Raw genomic sequence first — 27,346 nt, forward strand, 5'->3', positions numbered from 1 at the left:
CCCCAGGATCTGCTTGGTCCTCACCCCAGTGACAGCCCACCAAACCCATCACCCAGGGTGGGCATGGGGGGTCCCAGCCTCATTTCAGAGGCCACCAAGAAGTTGGACACCCTAAACACAGCTACAGGTGGAGGAAAGGGGCATTTGCTTCTGGAGAGGAAGTGGGCGGTGGCGGCCAGAGCTTGGCCAAATGGTGCGGGGATGGAAAAGGACTGCTTCCCTCCGCACTCCTCCCAGCCTTCCCAGCACAGAGCCCGGCTTCGCAACGGCTTCAGCTCCTGGCCCAGAGGAAATGGCTGCTGGCTGGGGCCCACAGCTGTTTTCCCTGCTCCATTTGCTGCTTTCAATTTAACGTCCCAGTGAGCTGGGCTGGGACAATGCAGGGGGAGCATTGCAGTGCTTTCCCGTGCGAAGCCTGCCTGGAAGAAAATCCTTCCCTCACGCCTGGGATGGCTGCTGGCAGGGCTGCTCACTGCTGCCTGCCCTGCCTGGCTCTGGAGGAAAAACCCGCTGGCAGAAACCCAGGATAGCCCCTGTGGGGGATGCTGGCAGTGGGGGGCCAGGTGGGTGCCAGATGTCCCCATGTCTCTTGGGAGCTGTGCTGGCAGCGGGGCCTGGCGTGGCATGGCGTGGCATGGCATGGCATAGCATGGCATGGCGTGGCAGCGCCAGGACACAGAGCTTTTGGGAGTGTGTGGCACAAGGTGGGTGCAACCCTCACCACAGGAGTGCAGGGCTCAGCCTCCTGGGTGCAAGGTGGTGGACTGCAACAGCCCAGAGGACCCCCACACCCAACATTGCTCCCCAGAAGAGAGGGGTCTCAGTTGACACCCCTAAGCTGTGAATGGGCTGCATGGAGGGGTGGCAGTGCCCCCACTGTATCCCCCTGCCCCGGCATCCCTTGGGCCGGGGAAGGGGCGAGCAGCCTAATACCTTCCAGAAGATCAGCTGTAAATGGCTGGGGAGGGTAATTCATATCAAACTCATAAAGCCTTTATTAGTGTCTCGAGGGAGAAATCCGGATGTGGCCGCTTATTTATTTTGGATTTCGCTTCCCCCTCCCCCCCTCCCTTTCCTTTTAACACTTTCTTCCAGGAGATTTTTAAAGGGACAGGGACAACTCGCCGAGTTTGGCAGCAGGGCTGGGTGGGGGCTGGCAGTACGTAGGACCTTGGGTCCCGCCAAGGTGCTCTGGTGTCTCAAGGCATTGGGCAGACCTCGTGGTCCGGCTTCGGGGCCCCTCTGATGGGGGGGGGGGAGGGGCAGGTCCTGGTGTGGCCAGGGGTTTTGGAGCTTTGGAGCCCACCCAGCTCTGTCTCGGGTGCTGCATCCCTGCTGCCCGCAAGGTCCCCCCGGTGCCCAGCCTCACTGCCGGCCCCTCCCCCGTGCCTCAGTTTCTCCTTTCTGCAGAGAGGTGGTGATCCCACTCGGGGTGGCCAGCGGCGTGGGGGCGAGGCTTTTGGGAGCACCCTCGCACCAATGACAGAGCTGGGCCCCTGGTGAGGCAGACTTTCCACGGCAGCATCTGCGGCTGGTCCTAACCCAGTCCCACTGTTGTTTGCTCCTCTGCTTCACTCTTTACATAATTTGTTCCTTGGCCCCTTTTCAAATGTGCCTTGCAATCGTTACAGCAGAGGATATTTATGCAGCGGGAGTGTGGAATAACACAGAAAACCTCTGGAGCCGGGGACCAGATTCCAGCGTCATCCCAGTGCCAGGAGCAGGCGACAGCCCTCCCTGGTTTGCAGGGACCCTGGATGGGGCCAGATGGGGTCCCCTCCCGGCCCCCCCGGCTGTGCCCAGGCCCCCCTGGAACAGGTTGGGCACTGGGAGGCGAAGGGGCACCGAGCCCTTGGGGCGGCCGGACACCCCACCTCAGCACCTGCCTGGCATGCTGCAGGCAGCGCCCCCCGCTCACTGTCAATGAACTACCAAAACCAGTGGTGCGTTTTAGTGGGGTCCCCTGGGGAGCAGCCCCCACAGTGCCCTGGGAAACTCGGGCTTTCTTGATAAAACCCTTTACTGATGATAAATGCAGGGTGGGTGTGTTGTGGGTTGGTTTTTTTTTTCTCCAGCGGAGACAAAGAGGCCCTTGAGCCTAAAGCATAACTTAAAACATGGCATTCCTGAAAAGAATTTCCTGATAATATTTTTAGCACCTGAAAAAAAAAAAGGGGGAGGGGGGCAAAAAAAAGCAAATAACACCATTTTTTTTCTCTTCCACTCTTTTTTCTTCTCCCCTCCAGCCCGCTGTTTTAAAGCAGCAGCGAAGAGCCGCTGCTGAACTGCAGCTGCGGGGAGCGGGGCAGCGGCTGGCCCCTGAGGGGCTCTGCACCCACGCCTGTATTGGGGCGGTGGCTGCTTCTCCCCCGTGGGCAGGGGGGAGGCGGAGGGTCCCTCCGCGGGGGCCGCCGGGGGACCCTGCGGGGGGCGTTGAGGGCGGTAGCAGGGGAGCCCTGCGGGGCGCTGGCGGGGGGGGCGGGGGGACATTACGGTGGGCGCTGCCGCCTCCGCTCCGCCCATCCCACCCCTGGCCCCGCGACATTTGCATGCCCCGCCCCTCTGCCCCCGCCCTCCCAGCGCGCGGGCCACCCATTGGCTGCTCGCCCGGGCTATGCAAATGTTCCGCGGCGGGGCGAGGCCAGCGGGGTGAAGGAGCGCGGCGGCGGCGCATCGAGCTGTAGCGGGCGCCTGGTTCGAGCCGTGGCCCCGCGCGCCCCGCCCCGCGCAGCCGCCGCCGCCGCCTCTCAGCTCCGCGCCCGCCGGCGTGTGCCTTTCCCCCGTCATGCTGTGGTGGCCGGTGCCGGCGTGAGAGGCGAGCGGCGGGTCCCGGCGGCCATGCGGGGCCTGGCGGGCTGGGTCGTGCTGGTGGCCCTGGGCGAGTGGCTGTGGGCGGGCGGCGTGGTGCCCCTGGCCGACTTCTACCCCTTCGGGCCGGCACAGGGCGACGCCGCCACGCGGAAGCAGGACGACGGCGGCTCCGAGCTGCGGCCCCTCTCTGTCCCCTTCCCCTTCTTCGGCGCGGGCCACACCGGCCTCTATGTGAGTACCGGGGGCTGGGGGGGCGGCCTCCCCCGGGGCCTCCCGTTTCATTTTATGTATTTTCATTGTTTTTAAAATACAGTCCTGCTTGGATGCGTCCAAGTGCATCCGAGTTTCCCCGGGGCTGTTGGGTGGTCCCCATGTAACTCGGAGCGTCAGCGGAATACCGGTGTGCTGACGGCGGAGGGGCGATGTGCCGGGGCTCGGAGGCACGCTGGCCATGCCGGAGCCCTGGCTTGGCGGCGCGGGGGCAGCCTCAGGGAGCGCAACAGGGGTCCCGGCCCTGGCGAGGGTCCCGGCCCCGCCGTGCTGGGGATGCCGGCTGAAGTGCTCGCCTGCAGCCGGGAGCCCCGAGCGCAGCCCTGGCTGGAGCCAGAAATTCCCTCGCCCGATGGGACTGGCCCAGCAGCGGGGTGCCGTGGGGGTCCCAGCGGCAGCGAGCAGGGCTGGGCGGGCGGGTGGGTGAGAGCTCGGAGCAGGCGTGTCGCGTCCCCCAGATGGCGGGTGTTCTGGGGAGGAGGTGGCGGGGCTCCGGGTGCCGTGCAGAATGAACACAGCTGCCCTTTGGGTTGTGTTGCAGCAGGCTCGGCTGGGCATTCAGCACATCCCGCTCCCTCTCCTCCCTGTGCCCGTCAGGATGGCTGGGCTTCTGGGGCCCCTGGCAGGGTGCTCCCTTGCAGCCCCCGAGCCACCTCGACTGCAGCCTGAGAACTCGAGTCACACCAGGACTGTCATGTCCCCCAAAAGTTAGAGAAGCAGCCTATCGTGTCCCCCATCAGGCAGAGGAGCAGCCCCGACTGCCTGGTTGTCCCCAGAGCATTTTGGGTGGTGCTGGCTCTGAACTCTTGCCTTTGCATCCTGGGGTGGAGTCCGTGCTCCCCCTGCCAGCTCCCACCTGGTGCAGTGAATCTTCCAGCATCCTTGTTCCTTCTCTTTTCCCTGGTTTGCTTGGGCTGACTGACAATCCAGACCTGGCTGGTGGAGGAGAGGGCTCAGTATCACCTCAATGCCGTCTCAGACTTGTGCGTCATCCCACCACCTGGGCTAAGCACAGGAGGTCCTTGGTCCTCTCCGGTGCCTTTCCCCTCCGCCCCCCAATAAAAGTTGCCATTGGGTGGGGGGGATGTGGGCTTGGGGCTTAAGCAACAGTGGGAAGATAGACGAGGCTGGGAGAAGCCAGGTGATGTGATGGCCATTCCATACTGGATCTGCAGCACAGTTCTGGGTCTTGGAGGGGCTGCAGGGGTCCAAAGGCAGTGCATCCCCCTGGCTCTGCAGCACCAGCTCGTGGGCTCCCAGCATGGAGGTCTGTGTGGCAGGGCTGCTCCTCCCTGGGGAGCCACTGTCCTGGGGGAGCTGGCACGGGGCTGTGCTCACCTGGAAACCTCTGTCCTCGAGGGCTGCCTTCAACCTCCCCCTCCTCCTTTGCAAAAACCAGCAACAATAAAAAAAGCCCTTCTTGGCTCCAGCTCTCTCCCATCTTGCTTTAATCAGGGGAAGAATGTTCCTCTGTGGACACTGTGGGGTTACGGAGGCTTTGGGAAACAGGAATCCTCTTCCCCTTAGTCACAGCAAGGACTGCCCTGTTGCATGGAGGGACTGGGGATCTTTCTCAGGGGCTGCATGGGACTTTCACAGTCCAATTGCCCCTGCCTGAGCATCCAGGCACCCTGGCTTCAGCGTGGCTCCTGGCAGGACACTGGCTCCTGGCTTCTTGTCAGCACGCAAGCGTGACACCACTGCCTGCCCCTGCCTGCTGTGTGCCAGGGCTGCGCTGTCTGCTTGAGAGCCTCTTGCCTGTACTGTGCCCTCCCTTTATCACCCTGCAGCCCAAGGGCTTGCCAGGCTGATGCTGCTGGTGCCAGGCGTTGCACGCCAGGGAGCTCAGCTGGGGGGCTGTATGCCTCTGCCTGTCCTGCTGTTGCTTGCAGGCAGCACTGTGGGCAGGGGACCGAAGCTGCTGGGAGCCTCCTGCCCCGCTGGGTTGCCACTGCAGCAGGGATCTCTTCCTGGGAACATGGGGCTGAAGGCGAGAGTGTTTCCCTTTGATCCCTGCCCCTTCGCTCCCTGCTCAGGCAGCAGTGCAGGCAGGGTTTTCCTCCCCTTCCTCGCTCCCACTGCATCCCTGAGCCAGGAGGCAGCACTACTGGCAGCAGCATCCATTGTGTCCAGCTTCCTTCCTTGGACTGAGGGCTGCCTCTGCTATGTGTCCCTGGGCTGGGCATCCCAGGACCTTAATTGCCCCAGTTAATTAGTGCTGGGGAGAGCTTGGAGCTTGCAGTATCTCACCCCGGGTGTCTGGCATCCCCCACTCTAATGAGAGCAGCCTGTCGAGGCCCAGACAGCACAGGGGGCTTTGGATGGGATGGTGGCACTTGGTTACCTGGGGACCTGTTAACTCGCTCAGACTGCTGCATACCGGTGGATGGCTTGCTGCCCAGCAAGACTCCCCCTGTCCTGGGCTGGCGGCTGTCTGGCATGGGTACGACCCCCTCTGCCAGGGGGATGGCAGCAATGCTCAGCCCTAGACCCCAGCCCTGCAGGCTGCATGTCAGCTGTAAGAGAGCAGGGAGCAAGCGAAACAGCCCCTTGTCCCTGCCAATAGAGCATCGGTGTGAGCTGGCCAAGTGTGCTGGGTGCTGTTTGTTTAAAGCACCGGGGCTGCTGCAGTTTTCTCAGCTGTTCCCCCTTTCCCTGGCCCGGCCGCGGCGGAGAACAGGGCTGGGTTTGTTCGTGTGGCTGCCTCCCCACAGCCGCACTCCAGCAAGCAAGTGGCTGAGGCAGGGGGCTGCGGGTGCCGGGGCACGTCTCCGCTTCCAAAGGCAGGAAGGGGAAGCGCTCCAATATTTGTGGAAAGCGGGGGGTGGTGGTGGGTGGTGGTGGTGGTGGGAAGGAATGGTGAAATGGAAAGTGCCTTTAAAACATGGATTCCTGCCGGTGGCAGGAATCAGCTGTGGCAGCCCATTTCTTTCCCTCCCTCTCTGCAGGTGAACAACAATGGGATTATCTCATTCTTGAAGGAGGTCTCCCAGTTCACCCCGGTGGCCTTCCCCATCTCCAAGGACCGGCGTGTGGTGGCGGCTTTCTGGGCAGATGTGGATAACCGGCGGGCAGGCGATGTGTATTACCGGGAGAGCACTGAACAGCCCATCTTGGAGAGAGCAAGCAGGGACATCGCACAGTATTTCCCCGAGTTCCCGGGGTTTTCTGCGCAGTGGGTGTTCATTGCCACCTGGTACCGAGTGACCTTCTTTGGGGGCAGTTCATTTTCGCCGGTGAGTAGGTGGGGCAAAGCAGCCATTAGTTTAGGGGTAGGGTTTTTTTAAAAGGGGCATCCCACCAGAGCTTTGGTGCCTTTCATGGCAGTGGTGCTCCAGCTGCACATGGTATGGAGTTGTCAGTAGGGATAAGCCAACCCCAGTGTCTCTGTCACGACACCTTGCCGTGACAGAGCAGCGCTGAGCTGGCAAATCCAAACACTCCTCTTTGTGCCACGTGGAGGCTGCGTTCCCCTTCTTGGGCAGCAGCAGGACAGCATTTGCCTGCCTGCCTGTGCTGAGGAGTGGGTCGCATGTGGCATTTGGTGACTTTTTTCCAGAGGCCAAATAACCATGTTTCCTCCCCATTTTTCCCATTCCCCTGGGAGGAGAATAGAGTTGTTCGGCTGGCTGGGGTGCTAGGCCAGGGGAATCGCAACACCTTAGGATTAAAAATAATTAAACCCAACTGCCTTTTCTAGCAGAGGAGGACTGGGGCTGAAAGAAACACTCCTTTGCTAAATGCTTTCGCCATTTTATTTTCTGACAAGTTCGCCTGCCTGCTCACTGCTTTCTTCCCCTCCCCGCTGCAGGTAAACACTTTCCAGATTGTCCTCATCACGGATGGCAAGCTGTCCTTCACCATCTTCAACTATGAGTCCATCACCTGGACCACGGGTATGCACGCCAGCAGTGGGGGGGACTTTGCCGGGCTCGGCGGCATCGCAGCACAGGTAAGCGGCAAACACAGCCCCTAGAGCGCCCAGGTAGCCTATTCGCCCTGCAAGTTTGCAGTTCCTGGTTTGGCTCCCTCTGCACTTTTTTTTTTTTTTTAAAAAAAAAAGTTCTTAAATATCTGTGTGTGCTCTGGCTCCCAAAGCCGAGATCATACAGGGGGCTTTGTTGTCCTGAAACCACAGGTCTTTGCCTTGGCTGCTGCCTTGTAGTCCCTTTTCCTTCCTAACTTCAGCCTTTAAGAGCAGCTGCTATAGCCAGCATAGCTTTTGCTTGTATTTTTATTTAATCCTTGTGTGCGTTGTTGTGTTTAAGGGAAAAAAAGCCAACACCCACACCCACAAAACCGCTAGTACCCGTTTGGATATGTGAATTTAGTGGCAGTTGATCTGTGCTTGGCCCCCTGCCTGCCAGCCTGCAGCAGGCAGGATGCTGCAGGTGGAGAGGAAGCAGATGGGTTTTGAATCCCAGGGGAGGGACCGTGCAGGCAGGGTGGCCACTTCACCCCCGTGCACCATCTGCTGTCCCAGCGTGTGGACAGGGCTGGGCGTTGGCTGGTGCTGTGTGGAATGGGACAGTTGGTCCGAGTGGTGCTGAGGGGCGAGAGACATGAGCCCTCAAGCTCCAGCCGCCTCCCTCTGTACACTAGTGATGTCTTGTTACCCTCTGCTGTTGTCCTCCCAGGCAGGTTTTAACGCTGGTGATGGAAAGCGCTACTTCAACATCCCTGGATCCCGCACCGATGACATCGCTGACGTGGAGATGACGACAAATGTGGGTATCCCCGGGCGCTGGGTGTTCAGAATCGATGATGCCCAGGTGCAAGTGGGGGGCTGCAGCAATACAAGTAAGAGGACAGCAGTTAGGTTTATTTAACTCCCAACCCAACCCCATACTGTTCTCCAGCCCCGTCTTTCCCTGCTTCAACCCCCACCTCCACGGGGTGGAGGAAACTGCTTGAAGGGCTTGGGGAGGGAGGGGAGGCAGCCATGGGGGGACTGTCCTCATTGCCTGCCGTGGTTGGGAATGGCACCCATGGGTGCCCTGGGGCTGGGAAGGGGCTGGGAGAGCAAATGGGGTGGGGAGGAAGACTTTTGAGATAAAAGAGCCTGCGGGGAGTGATTAGGGAGGCTGGGGAGGAGGTGATGGTGCCTAGGTGGGACCCCACTGGCAGGCAGGGCAGGGTGCAAGGGGCTGACACCCTTGGGGGATGCACATCTCCATAAGTCCTAGGAGGCTGGTGCCACCCTCCCCCACGGGGCCAGGGTGCCAGGGCTGAGCCACGCTCCCCACCCCAGGGGTCCTGACACCTTCCCCACGGAGCTGCTGGTCTCCCGTTCCTCGTCCCTGCTCCCCCCAGCCATCTTTTCCCACCTGTGATCTGCGCATGTCTCGCGTTACTGGTGGGTTTGCTGTACAGGGGCTCTGCCACCACCTTTCCCTCTGTCTCGGGTGATAGGTGAAGGCACGTCATCTATGTCCCCTGGCTGGCAGGGCTGACCCTGTGCAGCCTCTCACCCTTGCACATGAGGAATAAAACTGCCCCCCTTGTCCCAGGGGAGCCTGTGAGGAGCAGACCCTGCCCCACCGTGAGGCAGGTGGCCCCCATGGGCTTCCCGAGCACCCCAGGGAGCTGGGCGGGCTCAGGGACAGACCCTGGCGCTGGTGTGGCTGGAAGGTGGTGGGTGAGCACTGCTGGGGCACAGGCTGACAGGGGGGCACTGCCTGTCCCCACAGCCTCTGTCTGCCTGACACTGCGGCCCTGCCTCAATGGGGGGAAGTGTATCGAGGACTGCATCACGGGGAACCCCTCCTACACCTGCTCCTGCCTGGCTGGCTTTACCGGGAAGAGGTGCCACGTCGGTGAGTGCCGGCCCCAAGCTCCCTCCCGGCATTTTGCCATGGGGAGCAGGTCTCGCTGCTGGCATGACCGCTGTATGCTGGCAGTCTGTCTGTCCCTCAGGTTGTCCCTGTCCCTGCCCTGAGCGCTTGCCCCAACCTGGGGCTCTGTTTCAGATGTGGATGAGTGTCTCTCCCACCCATGTCAGAACGGAGCCACCTGCCTCAATGGTGCTGGCAGCTTCAGCTGCAGGTGCCCGCTGGGCTTCAGAGGTGCCAGCTGTGAGACTGGTGAGTGCAGGGCTGCCGGCACAGCAGGGCTGGCTCTCTGCCGCGCATGAAGAGCTGAGACCCCAGGCTCAGGGGGCACTGCTGCTCTTGGTGGGGGGCTCTTTGAGACCAGGGCTGCTGCGGCAGCTGCTGGGCTCGAGCACTTTGCAACAGCCGTCTTGGATTTCAGCTTGCTGCAGGCAAAGGAAGCTTTGCTCTGGCCATGAGCCCTTCCTGCTGCTGGCAGCCCTCTCCGCTGAGGGCTCCGCTTAGCGCTGCTGCCAGCACTTCTTCCCACCACCACTCCCTCAGTGAGGAAAGCTGGCGATTAGTGCTTAAACAAGTCTCGGAGGCCCTGCTGTTGCAGGTGATGCTCTGGTCCCAAGCCCTTTGAAGCCAGTGGGGACTCTCCCAGTCCCTGGCAGAGGCCGTGGTGGCTGGTTTCCCCCTCCGCTGGCCTCCACCTGCTGGTGGAGGTGCCGCCAAAGCACTTGGCTCCCAGTGAGCCCCCGCGGTGGTGGAGATGGTGAGCAGGGAGTTGACTTTTGGGGAATGGAGGGAGGGAGAAACGCCCAGTGCAGCACGATGGCACGATGGCATCCAAGAGGCGCAGGGGGATCAAAGGGCTGAGCTGCCGAGGGAAGGGTTTTGGGAAGAGCCGTGCCTGGGGACATGGCTGTCTCCTGCCGGAGGGAGTGTTGATGGCTGTGAGCTGTGCTCTCTGCCCAGCCCTAGCATCACCCTGTGTGCAGACGATTCTGTGTGCTGGTCCTGTGCCTGAGTTGACACCCCCTCTTTTTTTTTTTTTCTTTTCTTGGTGTCCTGCTGTAGAAGAGTCTCCATGTGAGAGCAGGGTGTGCCAGAATGGCGGGAGGTGCCAGGTGGTGAATGGAACAGCAGAGTGCTTGTGCCAGCCAGGGTACACGGGTGCAGACTGCCAGACAGGTGGGTGGCAGGAGCAGCCATGGGTGGGGAGATGGTGGCGCTTCATGCCTTGACAAGCTGCCTTCCCACTGTGCTTCACTCCTGGCCAGAGTTTTGGGAGAGGAGCGCTCAATGTTGCCAGTGGTGCCGATTTTATTTATTTATTTTCTTCCCCTGCCTTCCCCGACTGTGGCTTTCTGCCTCCTGAGCATCGTTCAGTATGGGAGGCAGTGGGTGAACCAACAGCCCGGCAGTGCCTGCGTGTGGCCTGACAGCTTCTCCTGACCTCCCCTTGCAGAGATGAATGAGTGTGAGTCCAGCCCGTGCCTGAACGGTGGGCACTGTGTTGACCTGGTCAATAACTACACTTGTATGTGCCTGGAGCCTTTCGTGGGACAGCGCTGTGAGACAGGTGCCTGCTTCTGCCTGCACCCCAGGACCACCCATGCCAGGGACTGTGTCCCCCATGCTCTGTTGGCTGTCACAGTCCCTCTCTCAGAGCCAGGCTGTGCTCATCACTTGCACGCTTGCTTTCCCTGCCCAGACTCGTCTTCCTGCGAGGACCGGAGCTGCCAGAACCGTCAGACATGCAACTACATCCGCCCCGGCCGCTACATCTGCACCTGCTCCCCAGGTTATTACGGCAACAACTGCCAGTACGGTGAGTGGAGATGCTCAGCTCAGCCCAGCCCAGGAGCTGGTTTTGGGGGAGCCAGGCAGCAAGAGGCAAATGGCTAAAAAGGTCAGCTGTAGGCACCGCCAAAAGCTGGCGGGCAGCTTATGCAGAGGGGTTGTGGTGCTGCTGAGATGGAGTTCATTCCAGTGGGTGCTCGGCAATGTCAGGGTCTCCAGCATGAAGCTAGGCTAGACTGGCTCTGCCCAGCCCCTGGGACAGGGGATGTTCCACCCTCAGGCTGGGATGGCTCTGGCTCAGCCTCCCCCTTCCCCACAGGTGGGCCCCGTGTGCCCGGTGCCTGCCTCTCCCACCCATGCCAGAATGCAGGCAGCTGCCTGGAGACGGAGCAGGGCTATGTCTGCGAATGCCAGCAGGGCTACACTGGGCAAGACTGTCGAGACAGTGAGTACTGGGGGGTGTCTCTGGGGGTGTGTGGCATCTCTAGGGGAGCCCTCGTGCTCCTGAGAAGGGGAAGCAGCAACCCCAGAGATCCTGTTCAGGGCTCCTGGACTAAACAGCGGGTCCATCCCACTGAAGGAGGCCATGCCTCGGGGGTTCGTGGCTGCTGCCCACCTGAGCCTCTCCCATGGGTGGTATCTGGCAAGGCTGCTTGGCTGTCCCAGTCCCGCAAGCAGGAGGGTCCTGGGAAGCTCCCGTCTCCTGTCTTGCAGAGCTCTCAGAAGGCTGCGAGTGCCGCAACGGGGGCAGTTGTCTGGAAGGGAATGTTACCATCTGCCAGTGCCCACCTGGCTTTTTTGGTCTCCTCTGTGAATTCGGTAGGTGAAAGCTTCTTGTTCACTGTCGTTGCACCCTCTCTGGGATGCTTGAGCCAAGCGGGCTGCAGGCAAGCAAGGAGACTGTCTGTGCCTGAACCTACGACAGTACCGGGGGCACGCGCTAAATTTGAGCCTGGAAATACTGTCCCCTAGTGAGGAGGCAATGCTTCCATCTCCATCGCTCCCCCTTGAGACATGCATCTCCCAGCCCCTGGCCCCATCTTGGCTCCCCTGGGTAGGGAGGGAACCACAGTCTTTGTACACTTCCACCCTGCAGCTTTGTGGGGCATCCAGGCTGGCCCTTGCCATTTGCACTGTCTGTGGTGTGGGGTACATAAGGTCCCTCCTGTCTCATCAGACCCTGCAAAGTTAGGAGACTCCTGTTTCTGGCCAGGCAGCTGGCTGGGTGTCTTCCTGCCACTGGCTGATGGAGGCTGGCGCTGGCCATGTGTTTGCAGAAGTCACCACCACACCGTGCAACATGAACACGCAGTGCCCGGATGGCGGGTATTGCATGGAGTATGGTGGGAGCTACCTCTGCGTCTGCCACACTGACTATGGCACCAACCACAGTAAGTTTCTCGTCCATGGGCATGCAGGACCATCCCCAGGGAAGGACGCTTGGCAGGGGCTGGAAGGGCGAGCAGGGTTATAACCATCATCAGCCGGGGAACAGCCCTTGCACCCCTGGTTGTACGTGCTCGGTGACGCCCTGTGTGTTTGGCTTTGCAGCGATGCCATCCCCCTGCGACTCTGAGCCCTGCCTGAATGGGGGGTCCTGTGAGGTTCACGATGACTCGTACACCTGCGAATGTCCTCGAGGCTTCCTTGGCAAGCACTGTGAGAAAGGTATCCACATGGAGCTCCCTGCCAGCCCCAGGACCTGGCAGAGGGTGGGAGAAGAGCTTGGACCCTTGTGGGAGATGGGTGGCTGCTTGCTGAACTGCAGCTGGGAGTGTGTTATCCCATCCCATCCCATCCTGCAGGGTGGAGGGAGGATTGCATGGCTCCCTTCACAGTCCCTGACAGTCAGTCAGCCGATGTAGTTGTTGTGTTTCCTGTGCAACACCATCTGTGTTGGAGTTTTTACATGCCTGAGCTTCTGGCCTCAGGAGCAGCCACCTGTCCCGTGCCCCCTCCCCCGGCAGCCCTGGTGTGCATCTGCTGGGATGTTGTTTTGCAGTATTGCTGAGCCCAGGGCTGTGAGGCCCAGGAGTGCTCGGCTTTGCAACAGCAAGGGACTTGGCAGGCCGCTGGCAGGAGGAGGTGGCTCTCAGTGTGCCTGCAGCAGTGGGTGACCCCTGCTTTTGGCACTCTCTCTGCAGCCAAGCCACGGCTCTGCAGCACGGGGCCCTGTCGCAACGGGGGCACCTGCAGGGAGGCGGATGGCGAGTACCACTGCACCTGCCCTTACCGCTTCACCGGCAAGCACTGCGAGATTGGTACGGCCCCCTGGCCCCCACCCGGGGAGGAGAGGTGGCAGTTGTCCCACTCGCTTGTTCAGCTCCCGCCTACCCTCTGCCCCCAGGTAAGCCGGACCCCTGCGCTTCAGGGCCCTGCCAGAATGGGGGCACCTGCTTCCATTACATCGGCAAGTACAAGTGTGACTGTCCCCCAGGCTACGCCGGCCGGCACTGCGAGATTGGTGGGTGTAAGCAGGATGTGCCAGGGCTGGGGCTGCCTGGGGAGGGGATGGGACAGCTGGTAGAGCTGACAGCCATGGCAGCAGCAGGCGAGCCTCGCTGCTTGCTTTGAACCCCCCTCCCCGTAATTTGGAGTGCTTTGACTCTTCCTTGCTGGAGGCCAGGGCAGCACTGCTGGAGGGGGAAGAGGGGTGGCTCTGGTTCCTGGGCTCTGTCAGCTCTGCAGTTTGCTCCGCTTTCTTCTAGTGCCCTCCCCGTGCTTCCTTAGTCCCTGCGAGAATGGCGCTACTTGCGAGGACCTTGGCGGGAGCTATACTTGCACGTGCCCAGTGGGCTATGTAGGGAAGCACTGCCAGTCTGGTAAGGGCCTTGTGCTGCCCCTGCTAGCCAGGGGCTCGGGGTACTTCTGCAGGCCCCCCTCACCCCCCTGTCTCTCCCCAGAGGTTGACTGCGGTGTCCCCAGTGAGGTGAAGCATGCCCAGGCCTCTTTCAACTCCACCAGGGTGGGCTCGCTGGCTGAATACCAGTGTGAGCTGGGCTATGCCCTCAGCCAGCACAACCACCCACGCGTCTGCCACTTGCCAGGCATCTGGAGTGACCCCCCCGAATGTGATGGTGAGGAGTGGCCAAGCTCTGCGGTGATGTCCCAGTGGACTGTGGTCACAACCATGGCTTGGTGACCCCAGGACACATACTTTGGTCCTAACCCCACTGGGGACCCCTGCCCAGCATTCATAGCTCTCACCTTGTCTCTCCCCTGCCCAAATGCCTGCAGAGATTGATGAGTGCTGGTCCCAGCCCTGCCTGAATGGTGGCCAGTGCAAGGACCGCATCGCTGGCTTCCTGTGCCTGTGTGAGCCGGGTTACGTGGGCCACCGCTGCGAGTCAGGTGAGAGACTGTGCCAGGAATGCTTCGGGGCTGCCACAGGTGGCCATAGCAAACCCTGCTTCACCTGCCAGCCCCCGGGGAACAACCCCCACGGTCAGGAGCTGGGTTGCCTGCAGTTGCATGCACTGGCTTCGGTCCTCTGTCTGTGCTCAGATCAGTCTGTGGCAAGGGCTTCTCTCCAAGAGCTCCCAGCCAGCTGTGGGGTGAGCCAGTGGGGAGATGCTGCTTCCGGTCGGGGCTGCAGGGGCAGGTGTGCTACTTGCGTCCTCCCACAAGTGGATGCTGTGTGGGCATCCCCCATCGCTGAGGGGGCAGTGGCTTCTGATGCATGCCAAGCCTGTGCAGACAAGCCCTTGATCTCGGGATCTGGGTAGGAAGTGCGCTGCATGGTTCCAAAGCTGTCAGCTAAGACCGGGGAGGAAATTCAACTTGAGGCTGCACATCTTTGGCTGCCCTGTGCTCCTGCTCCTGTGTATGCATGTGGTTGTGGTTGTGTGTGGGTGCTCATTGAAGGGGTAATGGGCAGCCTCAGGGCTGGTGGGACTCTGGCAGGCATCTCTAGCCCAGCTCCTCAGGGCCTGGCAGGGGACAGTGGTGACAGAAGGTGGGGTACCTGCCAGGGGTTAGAGGAGGGGACATGCTACAGGCACCCTATGGGACCTCTTGGCACAGTCCTACACTGCCAGGTGTCCCTGAGTGCATTTCCTCATGGCCAGCTCCCAACGCAGCCCCTGCGGAGGGGCAGGTGTGGGGCAGTGGGCTCCCAACGGCCCTAGGAGCAGGGCTGTTCCTGGCCAGCGGGCTTTGGGGTAGCAAGTGATGTGGGGAGGGTCTGCACCCTGTGGGAGAAGTGCTGCCTCTCTGAGCCCCCTGTCTCGGGCTGAGCTGGCACTCTTTCCTCCCATAACTCCCCAGATGTTGACGAATGCCATTCAGAACCCTGCAAGAATGGAGGGACCTGCCGGGACCTCCCTGGGTCTTTCGCTTGCTTCTGTCCTGAGGGCTTTGTGGGGACACAGTGTGAGACAGGTAGGGACCTGCCCTTACCAGGGTGGCAGGAGGCTGGGCTGTGGGCCGCAGCATGTGGCCAGGACTGGCACCGAACCAGGCAGCTGGTCAGCTCTTGGGGACCTTGAACCTGAGCCATTGCTCCATGTGCTTGGTGCCTCGTGCACCTCCTGGCCTCTGGTGCTGGGGGCAGAGCTGAAACCGATCCAGTGGGGAGGGAGCAAGGAACAAGGTGTCTGCTGGTGATGCCCTTTTGAAGGCATCCACCCCTTGCCAGGGGATGCGGTGACCGTGGCACTTGGGTGGGGTTCTGGGCCCAGATGGGCTGCACTGAGCCCCAGGCTGCATGTCTGTCCTGCTGCCCCCTTGGAGGGGCTGTTTCTGGCCTGCGGGGCTGGCTGCTGGCACGCTGGGGCCCCTGCTCACTGCTGGCCTCCCCCTGCCTCCAGAAGTGGACGCCTGTGAGTCGGGCCCTTGCCGAAATGGAGGGGAGTGTGAGAGCTATGGGGGCTCCTACCTCTGCGTATGCCCGGAGGGTTTCTTCGGCTACCACTGCGAGACAGGTGAGGCGGGCAGGGCAGCTCGGTGCTGGGCGGCCCCTGGGCCAGCCAGCACTGCTAACACCGCTGGGCCCGGCACCTCTCCCACAGCCAGCGACCCGTGCTTCTCCAGCCCCTGCGGGAGCAGAGGCTACTGCCTGCCTGGCAATGGCACCCACAGCTGCACCTGCAAAGTCAGCTACACAGGCAAGAGCTGCGAAAAAGGTAAAGGCCCTCATCAGCGGCACCAGGACATGGCATGGGGCTCGACACTGACCTGGCAGTGGCCACCACCTACATGGGGCTTGACGCCATCCGGGACCAGCAGCTCTCCTTGAGGCAGGCAGGGCTGGGGCCTTGTCTCCATGGGGGGCAGCCTGGGCCCCACCGATGCTGCAGGCAGGTGCTGGTGTGTTGAGCTGCTGCTGCAGGTGCCAGGCTTGGCATGAGGACACTGGGGACAGGTGTCCCTGGCCCCCAGCAGCGATGGCAATCCCTCGGATGCCCTCAGGAGGGGAGGCTGAGGCACCCGAGGGAAGCCTCTCATGGCCAGCACTGGCTTCTGTGTGGTCTTTGGCCTGTCTTGCTGGCGCCCCAATCCTGGCAGGTGGTGGCAAATGCCTGGCCACTGGTGCTGCTGGGTTGCAGTGGCGGGGAGCGCTGCTGGTGCCCTGACTCGTCCTGTGCCTGCCAGGCCTGTGGTAGCTGGTGCCTGCAGGGCTCCTGCTGGGCGCACTGAGGGAGAGAGAGCAAGGGCCCCATCTTCCATTGCTGCCGCTCTGCCTCTTGCTGCCGGGGTCTGTTCTCTAAAGATTCATGGCATTACCTCTCCCCTTTGCTTTTGCCCACACCCTGAAGAATTGCTGCCACCAACCTCATTAAAGGTGGAAAGGGTGGAGGACACTGGTGTATTGATTTCTTGGCACCCACCTGAGGACGCAGCTGCCAGGCAACTCATTGACGGCTACGCCGTGACGTACGTATCCCTCGACGGCTCTTACCGCAGGACAGATTTTGTGGACCGAAGTCGTTCTGCCCACCAATTGCGGGCACTAGCCTCCGGCAGAGCCTACAATATTTCTGTCTTTTCAGTCAAACGCAACGTGAACAACAAGAATGATATCAGCAGGCCCATCATGCTCACCACGCGCACTAGTGAGTAGTGTCCCAGGGGGACTCGCGGTTGTGAGCACATGCAGCCCCTGCAGTGCTGGGGCTTGTGCCTCTTCCTCCCCGCCGCCGGCTCCAGCCACAGCCCAGCCTGGTGTCAGACCCTGGTGGGTTTGGTGGCGCAGATCCTAAAATCCAGCTGGGAGTCTTTGGAAAGCGCTTGGCACAGAGGCTTGCTGTTCTCTCTGCTGTGAGTAAAAGGGGACCAAACCCCCCAAGGCTCACTGGGCCCCTGCCCAGGGGCTGGTAAGGGAGCCGGCAGCGGGGACCGCTCCCAGATCCTGTTCATCAAAGCCAGGCTGCGCCCACCACACCAGTTACTTCTTGACACTGGACCTGGGGTAGCACACATCCCTGGTGCTGTGGGGCTGAGCTGGAGGAAGCCCCGGTGCTGGGTAGCGGGGCCCCATGGGCAAGTCATCCCTGCATCCTGCCCAGCCTGGTGTGGGGGTGTGCCAGGGTGGGCAAGGGCTGGCAGGACCTCTGCTCCACAGGTGGAGGGCAGGAGGCTTGGTGAGGCCTCCGGGGGCAGGGCACGAGCAGGTGGCACAGCTGAGGTTCTGGTTCTGCGTTCTAGGGCAGGTGGATGTAGAAATGGAGCACAAACTGAGAATGGAGGGGATTAGACCTAGAAAAGTGCCCTCTGAAGAGAGAAGGGGGTGGTGGGAGAAGCCCCTGGGCCAGATCCCCCCCCCCCAGCAGGCTGCGGCTGAGTGAGGGCTGGGGGAGAAGGCAATGGTGACACTGGGCAGGGCAAGGGCCTATGCCCCCAGCCACAGTCTTGGGAGGCCCTGAGCCGGGGCCAGAGGCAGTGAGATCTGGGCTCGGGATGGCAGCCTGGGCTGTGCGGTGGGCTCAGGGCCAGGCACTGCAGTCCCTTTGGAGCTGGTAGCAGGGGGTTGGAGCCAGTCCACTGAGGATGGTCCCAATGGTGCCGTGGGTGGCATGAGGCCTTGTAGGCAGGCAGACAGGTGTGCATCCCACCTGCCCACACCCCTGCTCCCGGACAGTGGTATAGGGGGTGTGAGTTTGGTGGGGTAGGTGGTGCTGAGCTGTTCCCACTGGGGAAGCGAATGCAAAGGGACAGGCAGGACCCACCTTGCAGGGGCATGGGGAAGGGACAGGGTGACCCACAGTGACCAGTGGTTGACCACAGACTTCTGTACTTGCTCCGGCCAGGACCGCGTCCGGTGGAAGGCTTTGAGATCACAAACGTGACGGCCAGCGCCATCACGGTGCAGTGGGCTCTCCACCGGGTCAAGCACTCCACTGTCAGTAGGGTGCGTGTCTCCATCCACCAGCCAGGAGACCTGGCAGACCACACCGTGGAGCTGAACAGCAGCGTGGCCAAGTACACCTTCCTGTGAGTGGGGCAGCAGGCGGGTGCTGGGCCAGGTGGCCCTCTGAGGCTGCCCAGCCTCACCCCTTCCCACCCTGCCTTCCTCTCCTGCAGGGACCTGCAGCCAGGAGAGAGGTACATTGTCCATGTCACGACACTGAGCGGCCTGGGGACAGAAGACCACCCCTCAGAGAGCCTGGCCACAGCCCCCTTCCATGTGTGGACGAGTGAGTGGGGTTGCCTTCGCTGCCCCCGTGCCATGGCAGGGGCCCAGGGGTTTAGCAGGCGCAGGGCAGGTGCGGCTCAAGGCCAGCAGGAAAGCTGCAGGGAGGGGGAGCTGCAAGGGCAGGCAGCCCGTCTGGCCAGCAGGGCGGGCAGGAGGCACGCAGGCAGGAAGGGCAGCGGCGTGTCCTCCCTTGCCAGATGCTGTTTGCTGCTGAAGACCGGCATGAGCTCAGCCCCACGTGGGGCGCACACGGGCCTGACTCATCCCTTGCTGTAAGGCAGGTGGAGGACAGGGACCGGAGCTGGGGGTTCGCCTGCCCGCCCAGCGCCGAGCATCCTCCGGGCACATCGCGTGGCTGGAGCCGAGCCGAGGGCTGGCTGGGGCGTGGCTAGGCAAGCTGGGGGCGTGGCTTGCTTGTAAAGCGGTGTGTGGGCGAGCCGGGCAGTCACCGTTCAAGGACACCAGTGCTGACCCTTTTTCTCCCCTCCTCCTGCCTGCCCCAGGGCCTCTCCCCCCGCAAAACCTCACTGCCTCCCGCGTCACTGCCACCTCCGTGTCCATGGCATGGGAGCAGCCGCCCGCCGGTGCCGTGGAGGGGTACATCATCAATGTTACCACTGCTCAGAGTGTGAAGAGCCGCTATGTGCCCAACGGGAAGCTTGTGTCCTACACAGTGCGGGACCTGCTCCCTGGGCAGCGGTACCGCCTGTCCGTGACAGCTGTGCAGAACACGGAGCAAGGCCAAGTGCACAGTGAGCCCATCCACCTCTACGTCGCCACCTGTGAGTGCCTAGCTTGCCAGGGCTGGGGTGGTGCCGGTTTGCTGCAGCATGAGAGATTGACTGGCTAGCAGAGAATCAGGGCAGGGCGTAGGAAACCAGTTGACCAACAGAATAATGAGTCCGCGGGGACCTGCTGCCCCAGAAGCAGGTGCCTGCAGCAGGCTGCGGGGGCAGGACACAAGTCCCCTGCAAAGGGAGGTGGGGGTGGCGGGGTTCCACCTCTGTTAGCAGAGGGCAGATGCAGAGTTACAGCTCAGTGGTGCTTCACGGGGACAGGCACTTGCAGCCCAGGTGTGTGGAGAGTGTGCATAGGTCCCCAGACAGCCCTAAAAGGCAGCCTGGGGATGAGGGGAGAGGCAGAGAGTTGCATTGCTGTGCTGACTTGGGGCCTGCTCCCTGCTAAGCCTAATAATTTGGTCTGCAGTGCAGAGGGATGGGGCTCCAGAGAGACGGTGGAGCCAAACTGGACACCCCCGGGTCCTGCGCAACAGGCTGCCCCCAGCTTTCCTACCTGAACTGCGCTTGCTAGCAGATCATGACACAGCTGAGGAGCCCTCATCAGCCCCCAGGTAGGCACTGCTCCATCACTCCTGGTTCTTCCACTAGCACTTGGCCCAGGCACTGGGCTGAGCACAGCCCCTTTTTCCAGCTCCCCTGTCTGGGCGCGCACAGGGTCAAGCCATGCTCCTGCTGGGTTGCAGCCTCTTGCCCACCTGCTGGGGTCCTGAGCCAGGCAGGCCCTTGCCCGGTGAGCAGGCCCCCTCATGTTGCCCACAGCTGAGCCTACAGTGCTTGCACCAAAGCCTGATGCCACCAGCGAGTGCTTTATCCAACTGCTTCCAGCCATAGCACATGGGGTGGCTGTGGCCTGGGGAACCTGCAGTGCCCTGTACCCTCATGGCTCTCCTATCCCAGGTTCACCGAGCTGGTGGATGGCAGAGGGAGGATCAGCGCCAGGTTCAGCACTACGCTGGGCAAATCCATCACTGTGAAGACGCGTAAGAGCTCTGCTGCCTTTCTGGCCCGTTCCTGTCACCCAGTGCCCTCTGTTAGGCCTCCCCCCAGGGACAGGGTGGCAGCTGGGCAGGCTGCTGTAGGGCTGGGGCAGCCATAGGGGAGGGCAGAGCCCTCCGATCTCTCCCTGGGCAAACAAACCTCTGCCCTGCTTCTAGACCCTTGCCCAGGGACAGGGGTAACGCACAGCTGGTTGGGGAGCCCAGCTCTTGCTGATGGGAGGCAGTGCTGGCTGCAGCAGGGGCTGGCCTTCTTCCCTGCCAGCAGCTGCAGGAGCCCAGGCAGTGACCCTGCAGCCCTCCAGTACAGCCCCTGCCTGCCCAGCAGCCTGACACCCCCATGCCCCCAGCCCCCAGCCCCAAGCACAGCCTCGCAATCGAGGAGAGCACCTGGACAAGAAGCCCCTTGCTGGCACAGGCCCAGTCCCCTATTTGTCATCCCCAGAATACCAGGGATGCAAGTGCCGGCCCGAGATATATCCTACCAGGCCTGGGACCCCCACCTCCACCATGGGGTGGGGAGGGGGCCAGCACACCTGATGGCAGCTTGCTGCACATCTCTCTTCTGCCCCTGCCTCCGCAGGGTTCCATGTCCCACAGATGCCCAGGAAGGGCAGGGTGGTCACCCTAATTCTATGGGGTGCCAACGGGGAAGGGCTAAACCACTGCCTGAGGCCTGACCAGCCCCCTTGTGCTGCGAGCAGGCTGAATCCCATCAGAGGGGCAGTCTTTGGATCTGGCCGCAGCTGGATGTGACATTTGACCCTCTTGTTTCCCAGAGCCGGAGGCTCCAGTGAAGCTGGAGAATGTGGAGGTGTCCAGCCAGGGCAGTCTGGCACTGCAGCTGCACAAGGCAAAGAGCAAGAGTAAGTCTAGAGGGAGCCACAGGAGCAGCAGGGACTCAGCTGAGGCCCCACAAGCAGGCAGGGCGTTTGGCACCAGCCTGCCCTCTTTGTTGCTGCCCTTTTGGGAGATGCACAAGGGTCACACAGTGTGGTCCCCAGGAGCACCCTCGTATGCCAGGGGGTGGGTAGGGCTGTGTCCTGGCCCCAGGGTCTGACAGCCATATGTGGTTTGCAGGTGAGGGGCAGAACTGCTCCACGAACCCCTGCAGGAACGGAGGCACCTGCAGCAGAAATGCTGAGTCCTACCACTGTGACTGCCGCACAGGATTCAAGGGCCGGCTCTGTGAGCTGGGTGAGTGCTGCACTGCTGCTGGAGGGCTGAGCTCCCTCCGGCAGGTGGATGGCATGTGCCCAGCCTGGCAGCAATCCCAGCCACAGATCCTGCAGGGTGCAGGTCAAGGAGTACACCCTGTCAGCACCCAGCTCATCCTGGCCGAGGGGCTCCCACCATGCCTAGGCTCCACTAGAGAGGGCTGGGCTCTGCCGGCTGCAGAGAGAGGGGCTGGGCTCTGCTCTTGCCAGTTGAGGCAGATCTGGGAGTGCAGGTCTGCTCCCCGCTCCTGGCCAAGCCCTCTGCCTCTGCCAGGCTCGTGTCCTGCCCACTATAGTGAGGCTGGGGGCTCTGCTGCTGCCAGCGGGTCAGCTCTGTTGAGCCTAGCCCTCCAGGAGAGCAGAGGGGAAGCTGGGGGGACTTACCAGCCCCTTGCCACAGGACACAGGCAGGCAGGGCCAGAGATGGGCTTGTTGATAGCTCCCCTCTCCTATTCCCCAAGCAGCTTGCAAGAACGTGCCACACTCGTGCACACGGCTGTACTCGGAAACCAAGTCATTCCCCGTGTGGGAAGGAGGCACCTGCCACTACTTGTGAGTACTGCCTGCGGGTTGTGCTCCCCCCTTCCTCTTGTGGTCAGAGCCAGGGATGTCTCCCTGCAGCTCGACTCTGGGGAGGGGAGAGCATGCGTGAGGCTGTCTCAGACTCTGGCTGGCAGCTGCCAGGTGGCTGCAGCTGCCCCCTCCCCAGCACAGGCTGAGCCACCTCATGTGCCCTCGAGCCCCCGGGGCTGCCCTGCCAGCTGCGTGTCAGGGCAGGGTGCTGCTGAAATGACAGCCCCGTAGCAGTGTTAGCCACCTACGTGACAGCAAGTTTGGATTTTGTGTGTGTGACCCCCAGGCAGCAGCAGATCCCCTGCCTACTGCCTCCCCATCTGCAAGCAGAGGGCCAGGGCCAGCCCTCCTGCAGCATCAGAGCAGGGGGGCCTCTGCTCTGAGCCCTGCCCCTCCCCAGCCTTCCCGTGATGGAGGCGCAGGGGGCCTGGCTATGTGCTGCCAGCCCTCAAACACAGCAGGCTCAGCCCCATTCCTACTAAGGCTGGCTACCACAGTCTGGAAGGAAATGGAGGAGGCCCCCAGACTCCCACCTTACACTTATAAAAGCAAATCTGTCCCCGTTATTCCCTAGAACTCACCTCTGTGTGTGTGTAGGTACAGGAGAGTCTACAAGGTACACCAGGACATCTGCTACAAGGAGAGCTGTGCGAGCACCAGTTCTGAGAAGACAACCAGCAGGTATGGCTGGCAGCGGCAGCGTACTGAGTGCACTGTCCTGTGGCCAGGGATGGGAGGATGCAGCTTGGCAGTGTCACCCCACACACGAAGGGGTGCTTAGGCTGGGGGCGGACTGCAAGCACCCTGTGCAGAGCAGAGCATGAGGAGCGCATGACCGTGGCTTAGATGTTGGCTCAGCATGCCCTCCCTCCCTGTGAGCACTGGCTGATGGTGCTCTCCTCCCTTCTCTTTCAGAAAACCAAGCAACAGTCACACACTGAAGAAGCCGTAGAGTAAGTACCTGCTCCAGGCTCTCCTCAGCTGCAGGCAGGGGCAGTTCCTGCCTGTGGCTGTGCGCATCTCTGTGCAGGGAGCTGGGGAGGAGGCTGGAGGCCAGAGCACAGCCCAGGCTCATGCTGCCACGTTGAGGGCGTGCAGGGGCTCTCCAGCTGCTGTGCTTGTCAGGCTTGGGCATGCAGCTGATGGCTCCTGGTCACAGCTGGGTTGGAGGAGCAGGGGCGATGCTATGCTTCCCTGCAGCTCTGCAGCCCCATGAACAAGTGATTTCTGCACAAAAAGGGCCCAAGCATTGCCTGCCTGAGCAAGGCAAAGGCTGGAACTCCGGAGGGGGCAGGTCCCCTTCTCCCAGCCTGAGACAGGTGCAGAGGGTGGGAAGAGGCAGCAGTGGGGAACTCTGCACATCAGCTCATTCTCCTCCTGCTCCTTCACAGGGTTCAAAGCAGTAGAAGCTTCATCTTTCCACATCTAAGGGCTTTTTAAAACACCAGGAAGATCAGATCTGCTCACTGGGTTGAACACAGCAGGGGAACCTTCTTGCCTGGCATCAGCCTCTCCCTCTCCTCCAGCCCGTTAGGCACATGCAGCTGGATCGGCACGCCAAGCAGCAGTCCCTTCCCTCCGCCGGACCAGCACTGCCTTTGCTCTGGCTTGCCTTACTCTGGCCGCCTCTCTGCCCCCGAGGAGCTGAGCACCAGTGTACTGCAGCAGCCCCCTGAGGGTCCAGCCCCACTTGGTCCCTCCCAGCCACTCTGCACAAGTGACAGGCTCCCAGCTCTGCTCAGGCATCAGCGGGGCTGACCCCAGCTCCCTGCCAACAGCATCTGTACCAACCTGTTTCTGTAATCCAAGGTTATAAATTACCTATAACCCCCAAATACAACAGATACAACAAATATAATGCAGACCAAAAAGCCTTAGCTATCACCTGGAAGGTGGCCCACAACAGTCTGGTTGGAGAAGACCTTCCCTATGTAGATGGACTTGGAAATGGTGAACAGCCCCCCTGAGCAGTGAAGTGTGGGCAGTGGGGGCACGTCCCTGTCTCCTCTGCTCTAGTGGGGCACGTTTGGGCAGCTTCTACTGCCTGCCTTTTCTTCTTTGCTTTGTAAACAATCCGTGGTTTTAACCAAACTTCCAGCTCAGAAAGCAATATAGCACCTAGAAAGAATTTTAAAAGCGATGTGTAGGGTGAAGTTCATCAGCTGAGGTGTAACACCATGCTTGTTCTGACACTAATCACCTCCAAGCCAGTGCAGGGCACATCATGGGCTCAGTGAGGAAGCGAGCTCTGTTGCCATCCTGTTTGCATTCCCTGTGGCACCATGTGGTGCTGAGGTGCCAGCACTGTTTGTGGAGGAGAGAATCGGCATGCACACGGTGGCTGTCCAACAGCTGTGGCAGGGCAGACAAGGAAAAAGTGTAGCTTAGAAACATTCCTAGTTTTTGTGAGTTTGTATGACAACACTAGTTAAGCATAGATTTGTGTATTAATGTACACAGTGTATATTATAAATTAATATCTACCAGAGATATATTGTAGTTATGGTATAGAGTGTTATTTCCCCAGCAGTGTGGGGGGCATCCTCACGGGGCAGCCTTCCCCTCCTGCGAGCATCGCAGAGCGCTTTGTTGTTCAGCCACGCATGTTGAGCTGCAGCTCAGAAGATGCTCTTGGAGCAGAACAGGTGCAGGAGCTTTGGGGAGCAGCCTGACAGTGCTTGTCCCAGAGAAGCAGCTGCCAAGGCATCTGGCAGCAGCCTGGGAGCGGCAGGGACAATGTGAAGCCACAATCAGCAGGCCGGTGCAATGCTCCCCTCCTGCGCAGGCTCTAGCTCTTCTCCCAGAGGAGAGCTAGAGTCCGAGATGGCGACACACGCCTCGTTTTCCTCCAAGGCTGCCTGACCCTGCTCCAGCCCCCTGCCGCAAGGGCACAGGAAGAAACTAGCCCTTGCCTGGAAGAGCAGGGTGAGGGGAAAGCCAGAACAGCCTCTGCTATCCACAGGGGAGGGGAGGTTTGGGGGCTGCAGGTTTGCACCCCTGCCTTGGCAGCCACAAGGCCAGCGCCAACGCGGGCTGTGAAGGTGGACGCAGCCCTGCCACAGGACAGCGCTGGGTCAGTGCCACCCCCAGACCAGTCAGTGCTGCTGGAGGGCCTGTCCCTGCAGCCATGGGATGCATGGCTCTGCTGCGAGCCCGCACAGCAGCCTGCTGCCTCCCTCCCGGCCCACCACCAGCACAGCATGTAATGCAGCCAGAGGGTTTTAACCTAGCCTTGGAAATTAATTAGTTATTTTGGTTTGGTTTTGTTTGTTGGTTGTTTTTTTTTAAATAAAAACACTTCATGGAAACTGGATATTTTTTAAAGTACTTGGTCAATGAGGAGGAACGAGGGTTAATTGTTGAATTCTGGAATATGGAATTTATTGCTGCCCTGCACAGGGAGCCCGGCAGCCCACAGGTCCTGCAGCCACCACAGCTGGTGCCTGCATGAGGTGGGGGCCTGGTGCACCCACGAGAGCAGTGGGGCTGGGCAGCAGCATGGGAGAGCTCGGGCACCTTGGAGCCTCACCTCCTCACTCCCAGGCTGCTTTACTTCCTTCCCTATCCAGGTCTTCATCTTCCTCTTTGTACAGTGCATCCCTGTCCTCCTCCTCCTCCTCTTCCTCCTCTCGAGCCAGCAGCTGCTTGAAGACCTCATACTCCTCTGGGGTGGAACGGGCCAGGCTGGCCAGGAAGGCTCCCTCCGGGAGCTCCAGGATGTCCTTCAGCTTTGGGTTGCTGGTTTGGGTCTGGCCTTTGTGTGGGGTCTGGTAGAGCCCCCGCCGCTCCAGGAAGATGTGCCGGTTCCTGAGCTCGGCGAAGGGCGTTCGGAAAAGCTGGGCCTTCACCATCTCCTTCTGCTGGACCCCCATCCTGAAGTAGGCATACTACAGGCGGGACAGGGCGTTCCAGGGTCACCGCGGCCCCGCGCTCCCCCGGCCCCGCGCGCCCCCGGCCCCGCACCTGGAAGTGGAGGTGGAGGCGGGCGGGCTCCTCCAGCAGCACGGCGGGGCAGGTCCCCAGCACCTCCTGCAGCTGCTCCGCCGTGAACAGGCACCGCTCCCGCAGCAGCCGCACGACCGCCGCCATCCGCCTCCGGGGCAGCGTGAAGAGCTGGGGGCAGCGGCTCACCGCCCGCCGCAGCCGGCCTGCGGGCACCGGGCTGAGCGGGCGGGGGGGGCCGGTGTCCCCCCGCCCCCCACCCCCCAGGCCCCGCCGCCCTACCTCCCTGCAGCCCCAGGCGCCGCAGTTCCGCGGCGCGCTCCTGCAGCTGCTCCGGCGGCAGCCGCAGCAGCTCCGGGCTCCGCTCCAGCAGCCCCAGCGCGGCCTCGGCGCTGAGCCCCAGCAGCAGCAGCTGCGCCGCAGCCGCCTCCCGGCGCTCAGGCCCGAGCCGCGGCTGGAGCCCGCGGAGCCGCCGGGCCTGCTCCTCGCTGAAGCCCATGGCCCGCAGCCCCGCCGCCTCCCCGCAGCAGCCGCGGCCCAGCCCCGGCGCCAGGCCCGCCGCGGCCGCCCGCCCGCCGCCGCGCAGCAGCAGCCCCGCCATGTCTCGGCCGCCGCGGGGAGGAGCCGGGGGGCCCCGCCGAGGCCGCGCTCCGCCCTCGCCTCGGGGCCTGGGGCCGCGCTCGACGCCCCAGGAGCCCGCGGCCGGTCCCGCGGCGCCCTCCCGCCGTTGTCCGCGCACCGGGGGCGCGCTCGGGCCCAGCGGAGCCCGCAGTGAAACAGGCGGAGCCTCCTGCCCCGCCCCTCCCCCCCCCCGCCTCGGTCGGGCCCACCGGCCGCTGCCGCCGGAGCGGGGCGCGGCGACGGGCAGCGCTGGCGGGGCCGGAGGGCGGGCAGCCCCCTCGGTGCCGCCGCTGGGCTGCGGAGCGCGTCGTAGCCCGGGGTCACGCAGCTGCGAGCCGGGGCGGAGGTGCCGGGGCCAAGGGCTGGGCGCGGGGGCGCCGCTGCAGGACCCTGGGGGGCTGCAGGGGCCTGAGCGCCCGGCTGAGCCGCGCAGACCTGCGGCAGCAGCGGGACAGACCCACCGCACTTGCCCCACTGCCCTCCCAGAAGCCCAGTCCCGGCCGAGCCACTCACCACGCAGGCCTGTTGCCCACACCTCAGTATTGGGAACTGGTTAAAATCCTCTTTATTGAATCTATTTCTTTTTCCCGCTGCCTTTGCCTCATCAAAACCAAGGGCTATGGAGAGGACGGAGAAACCGATATAAGGACGAGCAGCATCCTGACCTCCTGCCGCAGCGGGAGGCTGGTTAAGGAGCCCAGTGTAACAACACTCAGGAACAGCAGGCCTAGTAAGCCAAGCAGCCTTTATTGCAGCGTTGGGGGCAGCCCCAACATAAGTGCTCCAACAACCTGGCAAACTTTTAGAGACTATGTACCATGAAGTTATACATACTCATAAAATTTCTGTGAACTCATTTACATAC

The 27,346-nt window shown here is 61.9% G+C and overlaps 2 protein-coding genes across 8 annotated transcripts; one reads left to right on the forward strand and one right to left on the reverse strand.

Moving 5' to 3' along the window:
* Nucleotides 1–2,716: 2,716 nt before the first annotated feature.
* SNED1 (sushi, nidogen and EGF like domains 1) lies at nt 2,717–25,231 on the forward strand. Of its 7 annotated transcripts, none has more exons than XM_013298663.3 (33): nt 2,718–3,042; nt 6,030–6,317; nt 6,893–7,033; nt 7,719–7,881; nt 8,772–8,897; nt 9,051–9,164; nt 9,975–10,088; nt 10,366–10,479; nt 10,612–10,728; nt 11,020–11,145; nt 11,415–11,519; nt 11,978–12,091; nt 12,252–12,368; nt 12,845–12,961; nt 13,048–13,164; nt 13,409–13,522; nt 13,604–13,777; nt 13,938–14,051; nt 14,967–15,080; nt 15,509–15,622; nt 15,710–15,823; nt 16,457–16,753; nt 17,948–18,131; nt 18,222–18,334; nt 18,837–19,115; nt 19,540–19,684; nt 20,031–20,113; nt 20,908–20,994; nt 21,209–21,325; nt 21,810–21,897; nt 22,516–22,599; nt 22,834–22,871; nt 23,310–25,231. In XM_013298663.3, exons 1-32 carry the CDS (start codon nt 2,839–2,841, stop codon nt 22,868–22,870), a joined length of 4,335 nt encoding a protein of 1,444 aa, XP_013154117.2. In that variant the 5' UTR covers nt 2,718–2,838; the 3' UTR covers nt 22,871; nt 23,310–25,231. The 7 variants fall into 7 exon arrangements, with proteins under 7 accessions (XP_055673280.1, XP_055673281.1, XP_055673282.1 ...); XM_055817308.1 differs by having other exon boundaries at nt 16,691–16,753; nt 21,807–21,897; XM_055817305.1 differs by lacking the exon at nt 14,967–15,080 and having other exon boundaries at nt 2,717–3,042; nt 21,807–21,897.
* Nucleotides 25,232–25,270: 39 nt separating this feature from the next.
* On the reverse strand, nt 25,271–26,623 carry MTERF4 (mitochondrial transcription termination factor 4). The gene is made up of 3 exons (XM_055817310.1): nt 26,143–26,623; nt 25,882–26,066; nt 25,271–25,805 (listed from the first exon to the last, which is right to left on the reverse strand). The coding sequence occupies exons 1-3, from the start codon at nt 26,459–26,461 to the stop codon at nt 25,452–25,454; spliced, it is 858 nt and encodes a 285-aa protein (XP_055673285.1). The 5' UTR covers nt 26,462–26,623; the 3' UTR covers nt 25,271–25,451.
* Nucleotides 26,624–27,346: the final 723 nt, after the last annotated feature.

Source organism: Falco peregrinus, chromosome 12 (genome assembly GCF_023634155.1).
Source record: "Falco peregrinus isolate bFalPer1 chromosome 12, bFalPer1.pri, whole genome shotgun sequence".
NCBI classification, from domain to species: domain Eukaryota; kingdom Metazoa; phylum Chordata; class Aves; order Falconiformes; family Falconidae; genus Falco; species Falco peregrinus.